The sequence below is a fragment of the Diceros bicornis genome, chromosome 39, assembly GCF_020826845.1.
Source record: "Diceros bicornis minor isolate mBicDic1 chromosome 39, mDicBic1.mat.cur, whole genome shotgun sequence".
Classification (NCBI taxonomy): Eukaryota; Metazoa; Chordata; class Mammalia; order Perissodactyla; family Rhinocerotidae; genus Diceros; species Diceros bicornis.
In genome coordinates, this window is record NC_080778.1 from 14,941,886 (window position 1) to 14,964,781 (window position 22,896).

At 38.7% G+C, this 22,896-nt stretch overlaps 2 protein-coding genes across 5 annotated transcripts in view; one reads left to right on the plus strand and one right to left on the minus strand.

Moving 5' to 3' along the window:
- The window catches only part of IPCEF1 (interaction protein for cytohesin exchange factors 1), a 164,913-nt gene extending 157,439 nt beyond the window's left edge, over positions 1 to 7,474 (plus strand). For all 4 annotated transcript variants that reach the window (XM_058534112.1, XM_058534115.1, XM_058534114.1 and 1 more), the window contains one exon: positions 2,254 to 7,474. In XM_058534112.1, coding sequence (XP_058390095.1) covers positions 2,254 to 2,457 — 204 coding nt within the window. In that variant the 3' untranslated portion in view covers positions 2,458 to 7,474. The remainder of the gene's footprint in view (positions 1 to 2,253) is intronic.
- OPRM1 (opioid receptor mu 1) overlaps positions 1 to 22,896 on the minus strand; it is a 164,072-nt gene that overhangs the window by 65,866 nt on the left and 75,310 nt on the right. The window lies entirely within an intron of this gene.

Sequence of the window (22,896 nt, forward strand, 5' to 3'; positions counted from 1 at the left end):
AAAACCAACATGATGAAAGCATTCAAGAAGAAAGAGTAGTCAATGGTTTTAGATGCTGTGGATAAGTCAAAGATGAATAACTGATTATTGGATTTAGCAACATGGAGGTCATTGATGGCCTTAACAAGAGCAGTTTTGGTGGAACAGTGGGAGAAGAAGCCTGATGGAAGTGGGTCTATAAAAGAATGGGCACAGGGACATTGGAGACAAGGAGAAAAGTGGAGCATTAGCTGGAACAGGGATGTGGGGTCAAGAGAGGGCTTTTAAGATGGGAGAAATAAGAATATGCATATATGCCAGTGAGAATGATCACGTGGAGATGGGAAATTGATGAGTCATGGGAAAGAGAGGAGGATTGCTGTGAATTTCTTGAGTTTGTGAGAGGGGCGATAGTGCACAAGTGAAGAGATTGACTTTTGCTAGAATCACAGATATTTCATCCAAATGAACATGAAGGAAGGTAGCAATATATTTGTGTTGATGTAGGCAGTGGGCAATATGAACTTGGGAGAAGTACTATTCTGACTGTTTCCATTTTCGCCAAAAATAGACAGCAAGGTCATCAGCTGCAAGTGAGGTCAGGGAAGGAGATTTGAGGAGAGATGAGAAGTTTGGAAATAGTATTTGGAAGAGTGGGAGAGAATAGGGGCGAGAAAATGTGATTACTGATAGTAGTGAAAGTCCATTAATGGCAGTGGTCATGACTTTGAACTGCAATCAGTGAGCACAGTTGTGAATTCTCAGCTATGCCCATGCCGTCCTGGGGGTAGGCAGAGAGATTGGTTCAATAATGAACATGTATTGAGTGTCTGCCTGGCCCTTGGCATAGTGTTAGGCACAGGGAATACGGGGATGAATAAAAGGTTTCCTGTCACCTTCCTTGTGAAGCTTTAGAACAGGTGGCACGACAGATCCATGAGCATCTAAGTATAACATGGTAAGTTCTAAGAGGGATCTAAGTGTTAGAAAGCATGAAAGCATATAAAACAGCTTCTCAGTCCTATTTAGTGGTTCAAAAAAGATTTTCTGGAGAGCAGGATGCCTGAAGTGAGTAGATTCATGAGTTACAGTAAAATCCGGTAAAGAAAAATTGGAAAGTGTTCCAGATGAAAGCAATTCTAGGGATTCATGTTCAGCAGGTGAAGAAAGGTGAGGAAAGTTCTCCATGCGGCACATCATGGAGGTGTGAACCAGCATTGTAGGGGGAGAAAATTCACACCAACACTATTAAAGTGAGAAGTAAGAAGGAAGTGGAAGGTCAACAAATGGAGCTCAGGTCATGGAACCTTGGACTTGAAGGGGAACCCTTAAGAAGACTCAACGTTTTAGGTGGATCCCCTGCACTGCCATGTGGAGGGTGGATTTAAAGTGGAGGTTGGAGTCAGGGACCTCACTTAGGAGGCTGTAACAGCCAATGTCATATATTGGACTTTATATCCAAAATTAGCATTATGGTCATAGGCATGGAGGAAACAGGAATAGATTTGAGATAAAATTGTCAGAGCTAAGTGATTTTTCTTTGAATGCTGATGCATCTCATTTTTACTCTATTCCTTAACTACAGAAAACTCCCCTAACCTAAGCCACACCTTTCAGAAATGTGTGTCATTGGTTATAAAGGAGGCAGGGTGAAATAATATGATTGTTGACTCTATTAGCATCACTGGAATACATACTGTTTTGATGGAAGATTAGTAATCTCTTCTTTGGATAAAAAACCTGTATATTTATTGTGCATATATTCATTAAATAAACATGTGTGATTTATTTAAAACTTAAGATAATTTAATAAACACAAAATTGAAAAAAGATATATTTTTTATTATCTTATGTCTTAGGTAAAGTACTATGCCCCAATTTTACTTAGTGAAGTTTGGATGGTCCGTGAAATGATTATACAATTATAAGTTTCAGGAGGAATAATACCCACACAGAGATAGAAATGTTGCTGTGGAGTGGAATAATGGACTGATGAGGAAAGAGTAACATGGAAGACTTTGGCAAATGTCTAGTTCTTCCACTAACTCTTGGGTGGGATACTTAACTTCTTTTTGGCTAGCATATGTAAACAAACGTCCTGCTATATCTCTTAGGACGGGTGTAGGGATTAGAATATTAATATGTAAAAACACTGTGATAATTTTATGATCAATGTATATGTGCATTTATTTGTAAAAGGGCTGGAGATGGTTTATTGAAATTAAGATACTCACTACATCCCACTCTCTCTTCTTTTTTTCTCTACTTGGACAGTGTAAAGAACATGACCTGGCCATGATTAACCAGTTGCTGGATGATCCGAAGTTGACAGCCAGAAAATACAGGGAGTGGAAGAACATGAACACCCTGCTGATCCAGGATATCTATCAGCAGCAGACACCTACGTCTGCCCCTGAAGGCAACCCCGAGGGACTTGAGAAACCACCTTCTCCTGCCTATGTTGAACATTCTATCTGAGAACAAGCCAGGATTCTCTCCTGTTATATCTTACCCCAAGCAACTCTTCAAGAAGTTGCAAGACCTTGTATTTTTCCTTATAAAGGAAAACTGAAACCCAGTTTCTCCTGAAGCATCAGCCCCCCCATCTAAAGATGCCGCTTAGGTGAGGACCAACTTCCATACCAACAGGACTCCCCGTTCCTGTTGTAGAGCTTCCATTGACTGGAGTGATTGAGTCCAATTGAACAGTTTTTGTCTTCCTACTGGGAGCTCTTGGTTATGCTAAGCTCTAGGTGGGATGGGAGAAATCTATCTTCTGTTCCTTACTCTCAAGAGAATTACAACATTCCATGGACAAAAGGTCACTTTTGACCAGGCATTACTATTCACAGAAATGTTCTGTTTTCCGGAAAGAAGAATGTACATATTCCACCTGATTGGGTAGCTGAGTTCTCCAAATCATTTTTTGGATGGAGGAACGATTTCTGTAGCAGGAACTGGAGCAGGACAATTGTGGTATTGTGGAACCAAAATCCCTTGCCCTTGGTCCAGAACGGTGGTGCCTTTTCCATGTGTTGAGAAATATTTTGTAGCAAGCGGTGTGTGGGAGAGCCCAAAGAGTAGGCGTGTTCTGTGTTCCACTCACTCAAAGGACAGCCTGATATTTTCACACTTTACCTAGGTTGGGGGAGGATCTGATTAATGTTTTCTTTCCATAGAATAGCTAAAGGAAACCATCTCATTACATTTGGAAACCTCTACTCCCTCCTAGCTTTTCTGGAGGAGATAGTCATGAGTCCAGCCAGGAATGTGTGCTGCCTTTGGTTTTGGGCGTGGTGCGTATGCACAGTATAAATTTATGTCTGTGTTTCCCAGGACCAAAATGATGGACAAGATGATTCTGGTGTCTGAATTGTTTTAATATCTTTACTCCAAAAAGAAAAAAACCAACAAAAACAACAAAAGAGTTAAAACATGATTGTTTTATTTTTGTATGTTTATGTGTCATTTTGTGTCCTATGTGAATAGCTATGTATAATATGTTTGTTATTTAAGTATATTTATAGAAGTTCAAATTACTAGTTTTAAAAGATGATGTACTATTATATGTTTTGCTCAGTATATATTTCAAAGTATATACTTTTTGCTTGAGAAAAATAGGAATAATATTGATTTGTTGGAGTTATGTTGCACTATAATGTATGAAGAATGCTCAGGAAATCTTGTGGGATAAATGTGGGGCATGCATTAATAATCTTGCATTTTCTGGCCTCTCTCTTTTCTCTCTTTCTCTCTTTCAACCCAGAGAGCTTAGATTTCTCTATTTGTCATAAGCCAGTCTCTTAACCAGAAAAGGACTTTCTTCTTAGGTTATCCTTTCTAGTAAATAAACTTTAAGCTTTAAGCCCTTTATGCTCACAAACCCAAACCAAATGAAGCACAACTAATGTAGACTTTTGACTAAAGACTAATAGAAAATTTGGGGTTTGTTGTTAAAAAGAACTCATTTTATTAGAGAAACAATATGAAAGCCTTCACTTGCTCATCACCATGAATATTTCTCAACGTAAGGATAACCACAACCCATCAAAAACCCATTTTGGCTTGACCTCTAGCAAATCATGAGCATAACACAGTTTACTTTGTAGCATCAAAGTGTGTGGCTTGACATTCAAATGGAAATAACCCCCTGAATTTTATCTGCAAACTAAATGGAAATAGTTGTTGAGTATTTTCCCAACCTTTATTAAAAAGTCTTAAAACTTTATAAACAAAAAACAACCTTAGCATTAAGAAAGGGAAAAACAGGAAGCAAGTTGTAGTACTAGAAGCTTCTGTAAGATAAGAGGCCGTGTCAGCCAGGTTGGCCCAGCAAACATTCCTATACCAAGTGGAATGTGCTGGGCCACCCCACAGACTATACAGAAGAGGGCACCTGACCCTCGGTGAGTCTACTGTTGACACTGCACCAAAGAGAAGTAACCATTCAGGTCCTCAGCTTGGACCCTGAAGCTTCTGGTTTGAGAGGCCAATGCTTTAATCTCTTTACTCTGGAAATTACCATTGATTCTTTCTGTAATTAGCATCTATTAGAAGGTTGATTGTTTAGGATTCACAATGTAAACAAAGTCAGTCGTTTTTCAAAGCCAAGTTAGTCTAGAAGTTTTCGCTTTGTTAGTTAAAGCAGTTACTTTGCAGAACCTCCCCAAATGAAAGTTAAACTGAATTGCACAATTTTTTGCCCTGCTCTTCTAGACCAAACTTGCCTGCTCATCAGTGTTTTCGCCTCTGGAAATGCTTTCACTCTGTATTATGAGTTTCCACCTTCAGCTGTAAGAGGTGGGGGGTGGGGAGGGGTGAGAGTGGGAGACACTTTCCATGACACTCAGTCTCTCTTGGCCTCAAGCCATATCTCCAAAGGCTATTGAGAAAACTGGATTACTTCCAGTTTATTCCTGGGGATTGGGCCAACTCTGAAATGGATTTGGGGTAGTTTCACGGCATCTAAGGGGAGACTCCTATGCCCATTGCTGTAGCCATGGGGTCTGAGGGCTGTGGAATAACACAGAACCATAGCTGCTCAGGAAGGAAGTGGAGAATCTCTGAGCATAACCAGGTCTAAACCTGCTGTGGATTAGAATCCCAATTGAACTCCTCTTTGGGGTTGCAGGGAGGCCTGCTTCTGTCTATTATTAGCCTGTAGACTGTGGTGCCCGACATGATACCCTCACCAGCTGGTACATGGCAGTACATGCTGAATCGTGTCCGGCACTTGAAGGGCATCTGTTGCTTTTAATAATTCTTGGTTCTGCCACAATCTCAGCTTAGCATTAAAGGCCTAGAAAGAATCTAAAGCATACTATTATGAAGACTCCAGGAAGCCTGAGAAAGAGATTGTGTTTGGAGTCAGATTTCAATGTGAAACTGATGCCTTATATTCACCTAGCATGTAGTTTGCAAATTGGTATGTTTCAGGCTTCTGCCTCCACCTCCCCAGTGATCTTTGAGGGATGATTGTGGATCATCATTCCTCCTTTTGAAGAGGGAAGAAACAAGCTCTGAGAAGCCAGGGGCCTGGGGAGAGCCCTAAGTGCTGCAGCCAGGACTTGAACTTGAGTCTTGCTCTTTCCTCTCCTTTCACCTTGCACAGTGGCTGTTGGGAGCCAGCAGTTTGACATGGAGTGTGCATGCCATTGCTCTGAAATGGGTACACGGCCATGGTGGCTTCTGTGAAGTCATCCACTGGAAACCTGAGCGAGCCTCTTTCCTTTGAGCACAGTCTCTTCCTCATGGCCTGAAAGGTTACTGTCTCTCCTGTGGTGACCTGCTGCTGGGCTGACTGTGAGTTGGGGTTTAACCTAATCACTCTGTGCTTTCTTTCCTTCCTTCCGTAAAGTATACTGCTTGTTAGGTGCTGTGAGATCTTTGGACCAAAGAGATATATTTAAAGACATGGAGTGCGTTAATTTTGTTTTTCTTTCAAAGCATGTCAGGAGATGTCAGAGACCCAGCTTCGTGAGTAGAGGTTAGGCTCTTAACTTACTCTTAATTTCTTCTCATGTAATTATGATAATTTCCTCAGATAGCCTTTAAATCGCAAACAATATCATAGAGATGAAACATAAAAAGAAAATATACTTTTAAGTCTTTTGAAGAGAAGTGACATTGAGAGGTAGTATTTTGATATAGCCACGCAGAAGATTTAGTGAGTAATTTAGGCACCGAGGGTGACCACCCGGAAGTCGCTATATATTGAAGAGCTGCCACATCTGAATGAAGTTTTAGGGTGCATTTGTTCTTCAGTCTAACAGAATATGATATTTGATTGGGATTTTCCAATTTATTTCCCTTCTAATTTTTTTGTGTGCTTATCTCAAGAGAAATTGAGTTCTAGAAATGCGAGGTGACTGCCCTGCCTGGGGTTTTGTAATATGTAATTAAAAAGGAAAGCCCCTGAAACTAGATCTTAACAACCCCTATGAAATGGCTTGGGGAGGGGGAATAATTCCACCTCTCACAGAAAGCCGCCCATTTCAGTAAACAAGATATTGAACAGCTATGTGGTTATGTTATGAGACAAGAAGCAATTTCCTCGCCTCCTCTGCACATCTTTACTCTTCCCCATACACCGCAGACCACAGAGAAAACATTAAAAATGGATTCTACATTAAAAAAAATAGTTCTTCCATTTCTCTTGCTGTGAGGAGACTTAACTTGCTCTGTATTGATTTTTTTTTTTTTTACCTTTAGTCCAATGAGGAAGCATGCCCTGTGGAGAAGTTTAGCATCCCATAATAAAACCCAGGATTTTAACTCACCATCACCACACATTTTAATGTCCTTGCATGATGGGGATGTGACTTTTAGCACTGCATGGTGTTTGGGGGCAAGACGTTAACGTGGAAGTGATACCTTCAATTTCATTGTGTTTTCATTATCTGTCACCTACCTTCTTTGACTAAACTGAAAGAAGGGGCATGGCTCATTTCTCTTGCTTTATGTTTTTGAGGTTGACTTGTAAGAAAAAAATAAAAACAAGAGAGACTATATCTAGTAAAATGACACGGAAAAAACTGGAAATATACTACTGGTGTTCATTTTCTGCCCTGCAATGTGCCTTCCTCAAAGAAAAAACTCCCTGGAAAGCATTTGATGGTTGGGCTTTTATTGCTACAAAGGTTATAGTGCCCTCTGGTGGCAGTCACAAAAATAATTGATTCTAGACTGGAGATGTATTTATTTTTAAATAAAGGATCTAATTATATAGGGAAACCTATTTTAACAAAAACTGACACAGTCTTCTCAAATGGCCCTCAGTTTACAGATTTATTAGTAAAAAGATATTTATATTTTTCAAAATGGTCGTGGGTCCACAACCTTCAACTTGTGCATTATATTCCCCTTTCCATGACTAGGTACCCAGAGTTTTTTTCGAGAATGTTTTAAATTAGCAGATTATAAAAGTTACGAACTGTGGCACGTAAGTTCCTTAAAACACATGAGATATTTCTGTGAAAAATAAACAAAGATAATACTGAAATAGAATAATAAATTACTTTTATTTTGGATCCACAGACCAGAGGAAGTTAGCCTGCATTTGAACTTGATTTATACCTCCTTGATGGTTGTCCACACAAAGTGTTTTCGTTTTTTTCCTCTCTCTCCCCCTTCTCACTTTACATGCTGAACTCCACTGTCTTTTTCTCCATCCAGCCACCATCAAATATGTCTAGATTCCCACATGGAAGCAGTAAAAAATTATTCTAGACCAAAGGGATTAACAAAAGGCATAGGTACAGTGTGTTCCTGATTTCTGGAACAACCTTCTGTTAGTTTCCTATTGCTTCTGTAACTAGTTACCACAAATTTAGCAGCTTAAAAAATATGTTTTCTTACAGTTCTGGAGGTTAGAAGCCTGGGGCTAAGATTTCCTTGGGTGGCATTCCTTCTGGAGGCTTCAGGGAAGAATATGTTTCCTCGTCCTCTCCAGGTCACCCCCTTTCTTTGCGTTTGGTTCCCTTCCTCCACGTTCCAAGTCAGCAACATCATATCTCTCTACACCTTTCTTCTCTAGTCACGCCTTCCTCAGACTGACTCTTTTAAGGACCCTTGTGATTACATGGAGCCCACCTGGAGAATCCAGGAAACTGTTTTAAGGGCAGCTGATTAGCAACCTGCATTCAGTGTGCAAATTTAATTCCCCTTTATAACATATACACAGGTTCCAGTGAGTAGGACGTGGTCATTGTTCTGCCTACTGCAAATGTCCATTTCAAATATCCTGCTTAGTCCCCCCAACCATCAATTTCTCCCAGAAATTCCAGGATTTCCAAGTTTTAACTACAAGCATGAAAGTCCTTTGTCGTACCATGTGACTTGAATTTGATTTCATCAAAATATGGATCCTCATAGGAAAGTAATTCCATCTTGATGAGGAGAAAAGCAAAAAAATTCCTAGCTTTTAAAATCACACACACACAGGTGTAATAGGTAGGGCATTTTAGCAATCAGATCATTTTCTAACAATAAAATATGCAACAAGTAACATATTTTAGGAAGTCAATTTTGAGAATCAAGTATCATAAAGCAAAGGATAATTTAGGTCTGAAAATCTTAGATTTAAGAGATGCTCTGTGCCACGTCAGACTGACCGAGGGGTTTGGCCAAGTCGCAGCTTCCTCTCCCACTAAAGAGTGAGGAGACTCTTGTGAGTGCGTGTTGATTTCAGATGTACGATAAGCATAGAATTTCCATAGGTGCTGGCCTTCGTAAATCACAATCTGAGCATTATATTTGTGTTTTCTCTTTAAAAAACCAAACAGACCTGTATTTGTAGGTAATTCCTTGATGCTGGTCTGTTAGTTTTTCCAGTCATGTATTTTAGGAAGTCATAAACACTCTACCGACACTGAAGTCTCCGCTGAGCATGTCTTGACAGTTCTGGCCAGAGCAAGAGGTGTAGGGAAGGGACAAGATTCTCAGGCAAACAGGGTGCCTGGACATTTAACCAGTCATTATCCTAGAGCCAAAGGTTATTGTGGATGCCATGGATGTCTGCCCAGATCCTTCAGCGGGCCAGAGCTTTCATTGTCCCATTGCTATGAGGTTTGGCAGCTAAGAGCAACCCCTTTTTCCAGAAAATTGTCCTCAGGTAAACCAGAGCCCCTCAGACCAGGAGGTTATGCTCCCCATTCCCAACCAGGGTGGCTGCAGCCAATGACTGACTGAGGCCAGATGGCAGCACTTAACAGTCATAAGCAAAGTAGTCAGAATTACTGTAATGGGAGCAATGTTGGCAAGACAGCCTGGGGCTGGTGCTGACCATATGGATCTTTGGAGATTGCTAATAGAAAATGGTTTCCTAGAGGCAAGATATATGGGAAGGCAACAATAGATATATTTTTTCAAGGGAAATTGAATGCAGGGTCTAACTTGTTGCTGATTCCCAAGAACCACCCCCAAATATTATGGCCACTCTTTTAGGGTAGGATAGGGGGGTATGTATAGGTCAAGTGATAAATGGCCCGTGTCCTCTGGTTTCTAAGTGTGTAATGGAGTGACCATACTTAGCAGCTGGAAGAACTCTCATGTCAACTCTTTGAGCAGTAAGAAAGGCCGGATAGAAGTCCCTGAAGCTGCCTCCTTCAGGAAAGATAGTAATTAAAAACCAATATAGTATCCAAGGGGAATGGAAGAGATTAGTGCCACCATTAGAGACTTTACGGTACAAGGGTAGTGGTCCCTACTCCTACCTATTCAGTTTACCAGTTTGGCTCATGAAATACCCAGATGGATCGCAGCAAATTATAGTGAATTCTTGCAAACTTAACCAAAATATAAGTTTAGGGTGGTCCAGAAGCAATTCATCATAAAATGCAAGTGGCACATCCAAGATTGGGCTTATGCAGCTCCAGAGGGCATAAGAAAATTGCCCTCTGTAAGGTGACTCAGAGGTGACTCAGACACCTATGCGGCTTACCGCCATTGCATAGTCATCTCTCCCTCAGTTCACACATTTGACCTCATGGAGGAGTTCTCATTGTCAGGCAGAGGAGGAAAATGCCTGAACTTAGTTCATTAATGGGTTGACTTGATATGTGAATTCAAGTCAAAAATGAACTGCTACTGCCCTTCAGACTCACTTATGGGTGACTCTGAAAGCCAGTGGTGAGTGGAAGACCTCCCAGGAGTCAGAGCTTCAGGCAATGCATCTGGTTATCCACTTTGTGTGGAGAGAGAAGTGGTCCAAAGAACATTGAGAACAAGGAGGTCTGAGGGAGAGACTTGAGAAAGTACCTGTGGGAATGGGCACAATACGTGAGGATCTGTTGCTTGTATTGCATGTTAATAGCCACCAGAGAGTATTCATGTCAGAAGAAGCACTAAGCAACCAGTTGACAGAATGGGTTAGCTAATTGATGTCCACCAGCCTCTGTCATTGACCATGCCAGGACTTGTGCCATGGGCTGATTAACAGAGAAACCATGGTGGCAGAGAAGGAGGCTAACAATGGGCCCAAAAACATGTGCTTCCTCACCAAGGCTGAAAGCTACTCCTGCTACTGAATGTCTTGCCCACTAGTAACAAAAACCAATGCTGAGTCCCAGGAAGGTACCACGATTTGAGGAGACCAAGCAGATACTTGTTAGCAAGTTGATTATGTTGGACCTCTTCCATATGGGAAAAGGCAATGTGTCACCCTGACTAGGGCTGACAAGGATCTACATATGGACTTGTCTTTCTATAGTGCCTCAGGCAACACTACCATTCAAGGGCTCATAGAACGTCTGATCTATGTATGGGATCCCACATAGCACCAATATTATGGGCTAAATGTTTATGTTCCTCCAAAATTCATATGTTGAAATCTTATCCCCAATGTCATGGTGTTTGGAGGTGGCACTTTTGGGAGGTAACTGAGTCTTGAGGGTGGATCCCTGATGAATGGGATTTTGCTCTTCTAAGAAGACACCAGAGAGCTAGCTCACCCTCTTTCCACTATGTGACAATACAAGGAGGAGATGGGAGTCTGCAACACAGAAGAGGGCTCTTACTCGACCTCAACCATGCTGGCACCCCAATCCTAGACTTTTAGTCTCTAGAACCTTGAGAAATAAGTTTTTGTACTCACAAGCCCCTCAGTTTATGGCATTTTGTTATAGCAGCCTGAGATACGACGATCACCTTAGACAAGCAGCCCACTGTATGTCCAAGGAGGTGAGGCAGTGAGCACATGACCACAGGATCCAGTGGTTCTATCACATTCTGTACATTCAGAAGCTGCTGGCCTGAAAGAGCTTTGGAAAGGTCTCTTGAAGGTGTAGTTGAGGCACCTACTGGAGGGAGACACCCTGTGAGGATAGAATGCCATGCTTCAGAATATAGCATACTTCTTAAAAACCAGTGGATATCATATGGTCCCCTGTCCACAACAGAGTAAATTATATAGGTCAGAGAATCAAGGGGCAAAAATAGGACTGGCCTAGCTCACCACCAGTCCAAGTGCCCCCTTGGAGAATTTGTGTTTTCCATCCCTACAACTTCAGGCTCTGTTTGTCTAGAGGTCCTCTTTCTACGAGGGGACGCTGTAAGAATCCCAATAAACCCACAACTGTGGCTGCTACCTAGGTACTTTGGGTTCCTCATGCTAGGAGCCCAGCAGGCACTGAAAGGATCTACCATATTGGCAGGGATTATTGACCATGATAATCATGAAGAAGTAGGATCGCTGCTACATAATGCAAGAGAGAAGAATATGTTTGGCACTCAAACAATCCAATGGGCTGTCTCTTGATACTCCTACGCCCAGTTAGAACTTGCCCAGTAAAAGGGCAAGTACAGTAATGAACCTGATAACTGTACGGCAACCAGGAGCTCAGGCAGCTCAGAGATGGGGGTCTAGGACATTAGATAGCAGAAATGTGAGACAGGGGAAATCTAGAATGTGTGGTGGAGGCGAGAGATAAGGCGTCATTGGCCTTAGGAGCAATTGCACAGTTCATCACCTGAGCTTGCCTCTTGGAAGTTTGCTTAGAAATTGTGACTGTGCCTATACATAGTAAACTTAGTATGAAAATGAAGAGGATCTCTTCATCTCGTGAATAGCACGAGAGGTGGACTCCATTGGATGCTGACAGTGCCCTGTTCAGATCCCTTATCCAGACAGAAGGACCCAAACCCCATTGAATGTTGGCTGCTAAAAGCTCACAACTGCCTCCTTCTCTAGAGATTGGCATCTGGCTGAATAGAAGCTGCCGCCCTAGAGAAGCTGTCTTCCTGCTCCCTTTCTCCATTCTTCCCCAGCAGCCAGTGACCAATACTGATTTACACAGGGTACAAAAGTCCATTTCTCTTGTCCTAAGACAGGACCAACTCTGTCGTGCAATGTGTACTTCTGGGCAGCCCTTGAGATCAGACCAAAGCTTGTTTCTATCCAGAACACTTTGCTAATTAGCTTTTTTCCTCTGCTTATCCATGCCCCTTCTCCTGAGGGCACTCCTCAATACATCACTTCAACAAAAATCTCCATCTTTAGCAATGCTTCTATGGAACCTGACCTAAGACAATTATCCACCTCTCTGCATGGGTCTTCCATGTAGGGAGCTCTTTTTGTTCTGTCTGCATAAGGGCATCCTAGAAAGCATGGCGTATTGGGGATGATACTGTATTCTCCTTGCTCAATAGTTTGTCAGCTCTGAGAATGAGCCCAGAATGCAAATACTCTTTTCTTCAAACTCCTAGCCCATCATGTTAATACAAGTATCATCCAATCTATGAGTGAATGTCAGAATCATTCATTAGCAGTCACACAACGCATCTTGATTTTATACATTATGCACGAAATGCTCCATGTCACACCTCCAAAACTTTGGTTGGAATTTAAGTGTTTACTCTTGTAATCACACACCATTACAAATTATTGATCAGAGTAGATTGTATGAGATTTTCTCTCCCACTATCTTTCTTCACCTAAACATCCAGGTTAAGCAAATATCTCTCCAAAAATGCACTGCTTTGAGGAGATGACTCATCCTAATACTGCCTGATCCTTAGGCCATTTTACCAAGGACAATGTGATGCTTTTTGTATTGGGTGTGATGCTTAAGAACCTTGTGAATTAAGGTTTATTTTTTGCCTATGGATGTCCAATTAATCCAGAACCATTTGTTGAAAATTCTATCTTTCCTCCATTGATTTGCTTTTGTACTTTTGTCAAAAATAAGTTTCTCATATTTGTGTGGATCTATTTCTGGGTCCTCATTCTGTTCATTTGATCTATGTGTCTATCCCTCTGCCAGTATCACACGGTCTTGATTACTATAGCTATATAAATAAGTATATAAATAAGTATATAAGAAATCGGACAGACTGCTCCCTCCCACTTTATTCTTCTTTTTCAAAATTGTATTAGCTATTCTAGTTCCTTGCCCTTTCATGTAAATTTTAGAATAGTCTTGTATGTATCTACAAAAAACTTGCTGGGATTATTTTTCCAGTTTTTATTGAAGTATAATTGACAAAAGTTGTATATATTAATGGTGCACAATGTGATATTTTGATGTCAGTATACATTGTGAAATGATTACCACAATCAAGCTAATTAACATATCCATCATCACACACAGTTATCATTTTTTTGTGGTGAGAACATTTAAGATCTACTCTCTTAGCAAATTTCAAGTATACAATACAGTATTATTAACTAGAGTCACCATGCTATACATTAGATCGCTAGAGCTTACTCATCTTATAATTAAAAGTTTGTACCCTTTGACTAACATCTCCTCATTTGTCCCGCCCCCAGCCTCTGGCACCTACCATTCTAATCTCTGCTTCTATGAGTTCAACTTTTTTAGATCCTAAATATGAGTGAAATCATGCAGTGTTTGTCTTTCTGTGCCTGCATTATTTCACTTAGCATAATGTCTTCCAGGTTCATCACAAATGACAGGATTTTCTTCTTTTTTAAGACTGAATAATATTCCATCAAATATATATAATCACATTTATATATTTTAATATATATTATATATTTAATATCTATATAATATATTTTATATATTATATATAAGTATATAATCATAATATATAATATAATATATATAATCACATTTTTTATCCATTCATTCATCAATAGAGACTTAGGTTGATTCCATATCTTGGCTATTCTGAATAACACTGCAACAAACATGGGAGTACAGATATCTCTTTGAGATACTGATTTCATTTCTTTCGGATATGTACTCAGAAGTGAGATTGCTATATCATATTCTATTTTTAATCTTTTGAGGAACATCCATACTGTTTTCCATAATGGCTGCACCAATTTACATTCCCACCAACAGTGTACAAATGTTCCCTTTTCTCCACATCCTCACCAACACTTGTTATCTTTTGTCTTTTTGATAATAGCCATTCTAACAGGTGCGAGGTGATATTTCATTGCAGTTTTAATTTACATTTCTCTGAGGATATTGAGCATTTTTTCATCTACCTATTGGCCATTTGTAGGTCTTCTTTTCAAAAATGTCTATTCAGTTAATTTGCCCATTTTTTTAATCAGGATATTTTTTTTCTTGCCACCGAGTTGAGTTCCTGATATATTTCAGATATTAACCCCTTATCAGATGAGTGGTTTGTAAATATTTTCTCCCATTCCGTACATTGTCTCTTCACTCTGTTGGTTGATTCCTTTGCTGTGCAGAAGCTTTTTATTTTAATACAATTCCATCTGTCTATTTTTGCTTTTGTTACTGGTGCTTTTGCGGTTATAGCCAAAAAAATCTTTGGTCAGACCAATCAATGTCAATAAGATTTTTCCCTATGTTTTATCCTAGTTGTTTTACAGTTTCAGGTCTTATGTGAAGTCTTTAATCTATTTTAAGTTGATTTTTGTGTATGGGATTAAAGATCATTCTTCTGCACATAGATTTCCCAATACCATTAGTTGAGAAGACAGTCCTTTCCTTGTTGTGTGTTCATGGCACCTGCCTCAAAAATCAATTGACTGTAAATGCATGGATTTATTTCTGGGCTCTTTACTTTGTTCCGTTGGTCTATATGTCTATTCCTATGCCAGTACCTTGCTGGTTTGATTACTATAGCTTTGTAATAGATTTTGAAATCAGGTTGTGTGATGCCTTCAGCTTTGTCTTTTGTGCTCAAGATTGTTTGGCTAGTCAAGATCTTTTGTGGTTCTGTAGGAATTTTAGGATTGTTTTTTCTATTCATGTGAAAAATGTCATTGGAATCTTGAAAGAGAGAGCAATGAATCTGTACACCACTTTAGGTAGTCTGAAAATTTTAGCAAAGTAATTCTTCCAATCCATGAACATGAAATATCTTCTATTTGTTTGTATCTTCTTCAATTTCATCAATGGTTTATAGTTTTCAGCATACATATCTTTCACCTCCTTGGTTAAATTTATTCCTAAGTATTTTATTGTTTTTGATGCTATTGTAAATGGGACTGTTTCCTTAATTTCTTTTTCAGATAGTTTGTAGTTAGTGTATAGAAACACAACAATTTTTTGATGTTGATTTTTATCCTGCAACTTTACTGAATTCATTTAGTAGTTCTAACAGTTTTTGGTGGTATCTTTAGTATTTTTTTGTGTATAAAATCATGTGATATGCAAACAGAGACAATTTTACTTCTTTCTTTCCAATTTGGATGCTTTTTCTTTCTTTTTCTTGCCTAATTGTTATGGCTAGGACTTCCAGTACTATATTGAATAGAGGTGACCTGACTGGGTATCCTTGTCTGTTCCTGATCTTAGAGGAAAATCTTCCAGCTTTTCACATTGAGCATGCTGTTAGCTGTGGGTTTGCCATATGTTGCCTTTATTATCTTGAGGTGCATTCCTTCTATATCTAATTTGTCGAGAGTTTTTAATCATAAAAAGATTTTGTATTTTGTCAAATGCTCTCTCTGGATCTGTTGAGATGATCATATGATTTTTATCTTTCATTCTGTTCAGGTGGTGCATCAGAATTTTTGTTTTGTGCATGTCGAACCAACCTTGCGTGCCAGGAATGAATCACACTTGATTATTGCGTATGACCTTTTTAATGTGCTGTTGAATTTGTGTTGCTAGTACTATGTTGAAGATATTTGCATTTACATTAATCAGGGATATTGGCCTATAATTTTCTTTTCTTGTAGTGTCTTTTTGTCTAGCTTTGGTATCAGGGTAATGCTGGCCTTGTAAAATAAGTTTGGACATTTTCCCTCCTCTTCTTTGTTTTGGAAGAGTTTGAGAAGGATTGACATTAATTCTCCTTTAAATGTTTGGTAGAATTCACCAGTAAAGACATCAGGTTGTGTGCTTTTCTTTGTTGGGAGGTTTTTGACTGCTAATTCAATCTCCTTACTAGAGACTGGTCTGTTCAGATTTTCTCTTTCTTCCTGATTCAGTCTTAGTAGGTTGTATGTTTCTAGGAATTTATCTATTTCTTCTAGATTATTCAGTTTGTTGGAATATAATTGTTCCTAATACTCTCTTATGATCCTTTATGTTTCTATGATATCAGTTGTAATGCCTCCTCTTTCATTTATAGTTTTATTTATTTGAGTCTTCCCTCTTTTTTTCTTAGTTGGTCTAGCTAAAGGTTTGCTAATTTTATCTTTTCAAAAAACCAATTCTTAGTTTCATTGATCTTTTCTATTGTTTTTATAGTTTCTATTTCTTTTGTTTCTTCTTTGATCTTTGTTATGTCCTCCCTTCTTCTAATGTTGGGATTAGTTTGTTCTTTTTCTAGTTCCTTGAGATATAAGGTTAGGTTGTTTATTTGAGATCTTTTTTCTTTTTTGGGGGGGGGCAGTGAGGAAGATCAGCCCTGAGCTAACATCCATGCCAATCCTCCCCTTTTTTCTTGAGGAAGACTGGCCCTGGGCTAACCTCCATGCCCATCTTCCTCTACTTTATATGGGATGCCACCACAGCATGGCTTGACAAGCGGTGTGTAGGTGTGTGCCTGGGGTCTGAACCTACGAACTCCAGGCTGCCAAAGTGGAGTGCACGCACTTAACTATTGAGCCTCTGGGCCAGCCCCAAGACCTTTTTTCTTAATATAGGCATTTATCACTATAAATTTCCCTCTTAGAACTACTTTTGTTGTATCCCATAAGTTTTGGTATGTTGTATTTACATTTTCATTTGTTACAAGATATTTTTTGATTTCACTTAACGATTTTGTCTTTGACCCATTGGTTATTCAAGAGTACGTTGTTTAATTTCCATATATTTATGAATTTTCCAATTTTTCTCTTGGTTTCCTTAAAGAACTCCATATTGATTTTTAGTTTCATGCCATTGTGGTTGGAAAAGATGCTTGACATGATTTCAGTCTTCTTAAATTTTTAAGACTTGTTCTGTGGCCTAACATATGATCTACCCTGGAGAATGTTTTGTGTGAGCTTGAAAAGCATGTGTATTCTGCTGCTGTTGGATGGAAAGTTCTGTATATGTCTTTTAGGTACATTTGGTTTATCTTATTGTTTAGGTTCACTGTTTCCTTATTGATTTTCTGCCTGAATGATCTGTGCATTGTTGAAATTGGGATATTGAAGTCACATACTATTATTGTATTGCTGTCAATTTTTCCCTTCAGTTTTGTTCATATATATACTTACATACTTGCTTTATATACTTACATGCTCCAATTTTGGGTACATATATATTTATAATTTTTATATCCTCTTGATAGATTGGCCCTTTTATTATTATATAATGACAGTTTTGACTTAAAGTCTATTTTGTCTGATATAAGTATAGCCACTCATGCTCTTTTTTGGTTGCCATTTGCATAGAATATCTTTTTCCATCCCTTCACTTTCAATCTATGTGTGTCACTAAACTAAAGTGAGTCTCTTGTAAGTAGCATATAGTTGGACAGGTGGATCTTTTTTTCCTCCTGTTAGCTACTCTATGTCTTATGATTGGAAAATTTAATCCATTTACATTTATGGTAATTATTGTTAGGTAAAGGCTTACTATTGTCATTTTGTTAATTGTTTTCTGACTGTTTTGTAGTTCCTTTGTTCCTGTCTTGCTGTCTTCCTTTGTGATTGATGATTTTTTTGTAGTGGTATGCTTTGATTCCTTTCTCTTTATCTTTTGTGTATCTACTACAGGTTTTTTGTGTGGTTATCATGAGGCATTCATGAAATATCTTATAGTTATAACAGTCTATTTTAAGTTGATAACACCTTAACTTTGACTGCATACAAAAACTCTACATTTTAAATTCCATTCCTCCCACATCTTATCTTATTGAAGTCACAATTTATGTTTTTAATATATTTTGCATCCATTAACAAATTATTGTAGCTATAGTTATTGTTATTACTTTTGTATTTTAACTTTTATACTAGAGTTAAAAGTGATTTATGCTTCACCATTACACTATTAGAGTATTCTGAATATGATTATATTCTTACTTTTACAGTGAGTTTTATACTTTCATATGTTTTCATGTTGTTAGCATCCTTTCAGTTCAATTTGAAGAACTCCTTTTAGCGTTTCTTGTAAGGCAGGTCTAGTGGTAATGGACTCTCACAGCTTTTGTTTGTCTGGGAAAGTCTTTATTTCTCCTGCATTTCGGAAGGACAGCCTTGAGAGGTATAGTATTTTTGGTTGGCAGTTTTTTTCTTTCCGCATTTTAAATAAATCTTCTCACTCTCTCCTGGTCTTTAACGTTTCTTCTGAGAAATCCTCTGATAGTCTTATGGGGGTTCCATTTTACATGACAAGTTACTCTTCTCTTGATGCTTTCAAAATTCTCTTTGTGTTTGCCTTATGAGAATTTGATTATAATGTGTCTTGCTGAAGATCTCTTTATATTTAATCTGTTTGGAGTTTTTTGGGTTTTGTGGATCTGGATGTTAATTCCCCTCTCCAGGTTTGGGAAGTTTTCTTTCACTATTTTTTTAAATAAGTTTTCTGCCCTTTCTCTTTCTCACTCCTTCTGTTATTCCTCAAATGCGTATATTGGTTTGCTTGTGGTGTTTCATAAGCCTCGTAGGTTTTCTTCACTCTTTTTCATTCTTTTGCATTTTTGTTCCTCTGACTGGGTAATTTTAAACGACTTGTCTTCAAGCTCACTGATTCTTTGTTCTGATTGATTGCACCTCTTTTTGAAGCTTTCTACGGAATCTTATGGTTCAGTCATTATGTTCTTCAGTTCCAGAATTTCTGTTTTTTTTTTTTTTTTTTTTATGGTTTCTATCTCTTTGCTGAACTTCTAGTTTTGTTCATGTATTGTTATCTTGATTTCCTTTTATTGTCTGCCTGTGTCCCTTTGTAGCTCATGGAGCTTCTTTAAGATGATTATTTTGAATTCTTTGTCAAGCAGCTCATGGATCTCCTTTTCTTTAGGGTTAGTTACTGGTGTTTTATTTTGTTCCTTTGGTGATGTCATGTTTTCATGATTGTTTATGATCATTTTAGCTTTGCATTAGTGTTTGTGCATTTGAAGAACTAGGCACCTCTTTACAGACTGACTTCAGCAGGGAGAGCCCTTCACTATTCACCTTGTTCAGAAATTCTGGGCTTGGAGCCTGGGGTTGTAGGGCCCAGCCTGGTGCCAATGCTCACCAGGATGGGCCTGATGCTTGGGCCTGCAGTCAGGTCAAGTGCTCACTTTGCTCTCCTTCCCCCATGTGTAGGATAGCTCTCTCGACTCTGCACTGCCCTGGCTTGGGGGAAAGATGACACAAGTAGTGTAAAACTGTACTTTCTACCCTCTTCAAAGCATCTTATCTTATTTCTGTGCTCCACTCAAGTGCCGTAATCTCTCACCTGGATTCCTTATCTCTCATGAAGGTATTATTGAGTGAGTATAGTTTCTTTGAGGGGATGACTGCTGGAAACCCCTATACCACTATCTTGCTTATGTCACTCCCTTGCTGGGATTTTGATAGGAACTTTTTTAACCTGTATAATAATTTGAGGAGAATTGATATCTTTCCTATGTTAAGACTTCTAACTTATGAACAAGGTATGTCTTTCCAGTTATTGAGATTTCTTTTATCAATGTTTTGTAGTTTTTAGCATATAATTTTTATACATTTTTGTTAGATTAACACCTAAGTATTTCATTTTTTGAGTGATTGTAGAAGGTATTCTGTTTTTAATTTTAGTTTCCATGTGTCCATTGTAAGTGTATAGAAATACAACTGATGCTTTTGTGTGTATGTTTACCTTAAATCCTGTGATTTTTGCTGAACTCCCTTATTAGTTTTAGGAGTTTTTTTTCCTTTAAAGATTCCTTGGGATTTTCTACACAGACAATCATGTCATCTGCAAACAGGGGAAAATTTATTTTTTTTCCTTTCTGATTTTTATGACTTTATTTCCTTTGCTTGTCTTATTGAACTGCTAAATAAGAGTGGTGAGAGTGGAAATCTTTGCCTTTTTCCCAATCTTAGGGGGAAGCATGCAGCCTTTCACCATTAGGTAAAATGGTTGCTGTAGGTTTTTGGTAGATATTCTTTATCACGTGAGGGTGTTTCATTTATTCTTATTTTTCTGAAAGTTTTTATCATGAATAGGCATTGGATTTTGTCAAGTGAATTTTCTGTATCAATTGATATAATCATGTGATTTTTCTTCTTTAGCTTGTTATATGGTGGATTTTTTGATTGATTTTGAATACTGAATCAGCCTTGCATCCCTGAAATAAACTCCACTTGATCATGGTGCATACTTCTTTTTATGTATTGCTGATCTTTATTTGCTAATATTTTATTAAGCATTTTCAGATCTATATTTATGAGAGATATTGGTCTATTTTTTTTCTGTCTTTATCTGATTTTGGTATCAGTGTAATAGCAGCTTCAGAAAGCAAATTGGGAAGTGTTCTTTTCTCTTCTGTTTTCTGGAAGAGATTGTGTTAATTCTTTTTTTATATTTTCCTAGAATTCTCCAATGAAACTACCTGGTCTTGGAGATATCTTTTTTGGGAGTTTTTGAATAACAAATTCTATTTCCTCAATACTTACAGAGTATACACATTATCTATTTCATATTGGGTGAGTTGTGGTAGTTGGTGATTTTTTAGGAATTGGTTCATTTCATCTAAGTTACCAAATTTATTTTTGTTGAGTTGTTCATAATATCTCCATATTATCCTTTTGATGTCTGCAGGGTCTGTACTGAAAACTCCTGTTTCATTCCTGATATTGGTAATTTATGTCTTTTCTTCTTTTTTCTCTGTCAGCCTTGCTAGAGGTTTGTGAATTTTATCGATCTTTTCAAAGATACTTCTTTATTTTATTAACTTTGTCTATTGTTTTTCTGTTTTCAATTTTTAGTTGCATTTTGTGGGAAGAATAGGAAAAAGTACATCTAGTCCATCTGCCTGGAAGTGGAAACAGCTGATGTTTCCTGGAAGTGGAAACTAGTGCTTACTAGGAGGTCATCAGGCCCTCCCAGACTCAAGTGCAATTCATTTACCTCTTCAAAAGAAGCTACTAGTGGTTTATTTAAACTGCCCTTCCTAGTGATTCATGCAAATGAAGGCAGTTTATACTCTTAGACATTGCTCTGTGTTCTTGTATTTACCTCCTATCCTGGAGAAGAATAAATTTATTGTCAAACGTATATCACAGACAGTAATTATAATAAATGCAGATGAAGAATAGAGGACTGTGTGCTGGAGTGGTCAAGGAGGGCTTCATGGAGGAGGTGAGGCTTGAGCTGGATTTTAAGGCATTGATATAGATGGAGTAAGAGCGAGAGAGGGACAAGGTATGCTATTCTGAGATACAAAGGGACAGCGTGAAGTCAGAAAAATACAAGATGTATCAATGAAACATCAGAAGTTTGGCTTCCTGTAAAAAAGTAAACAAAATAATATTAACTCCTTTTATTGAACATGTATTATACCTGTGCATTTACGTGCATATGTGTATATCTATATATATATTGCCGAGTGTTTTGCTATGTTACAGATGAGACTGTTAGTCTGGCTGGAGGTCCCGTACTCCGGGCAAAGGATGTTCAGGGAATTCAAAACTATACTCTGATTGGTACAGAACCCAGGAGACTTTTGAAAAAGAACTTGTCCACAATTGGGGTTGAGGTAAGGTCACACGTGGTTGATGGACTGGGAGACCTCAGCTGAGGCAGGACTAGAGAGTGAGAGGAGTTATGGGGCCTGCAAGGGACTGTTCGACTAGAAGTCTATCAGAGAGGGCCAGAGGTTGAAGGAGACAGATTCCAGGCTCAGAGTGAGTAAGGGTTGAGCTATTTGTGTCTTCTCTGCAATTCAAGGGCCAAAGCACCATGGGAAAGAGAAATCCCATGGTGCTACAGGTGCGATAGGTCTATGTGAGAACTTCTTGTGTAAAACTTGGTCATGAGAGGCACGAGCAAAGAAGCAACAGAAGCTTGTAGACTGGGAAAGCTTCGTAGTGCTGTAGCCCTGGCACATGGAACTTCAGACAACAGGGTGGAATTCCAGGCAGCCTGTTACCTGAAGTTCCCTATGCCAGGGCTGCCTGGAATTCCACCATCCCCAAACCCATCAAAGCCTCTAAGAGGGAATATTTAGAGATGGAATTAATGGAGAGGACTGGACTTTCAAACATGATAGACCAGGGGGATATAGCACTGAGACTTAGGGAGTAGGGCTGGCCATTAGAATATTTGTACTTACCAGCTGGTAAAGACTGGGACAACCTGGTGACTTATGACATTAATATATATTGCCCATGTATTGTGTATATGGCAGTGTGCTTTACACACAGTGTTTCTGTTATGTGAGGTAGGTTTTTACCCTTTGGTAAAAGAAGAAACTAAACTAAAGCTCATTGTGGCAAATGTTTTGCCCAAAATTGTGCATGTTGTAAGAGCTAGATCAGTTAGCTGGATTAGATTTGATTCCAGTTTGGCTTTAGCTCCATTGCTGAAGCTCTGACCAAAAGGGCTATACAAGGTCTCGAACCCATGA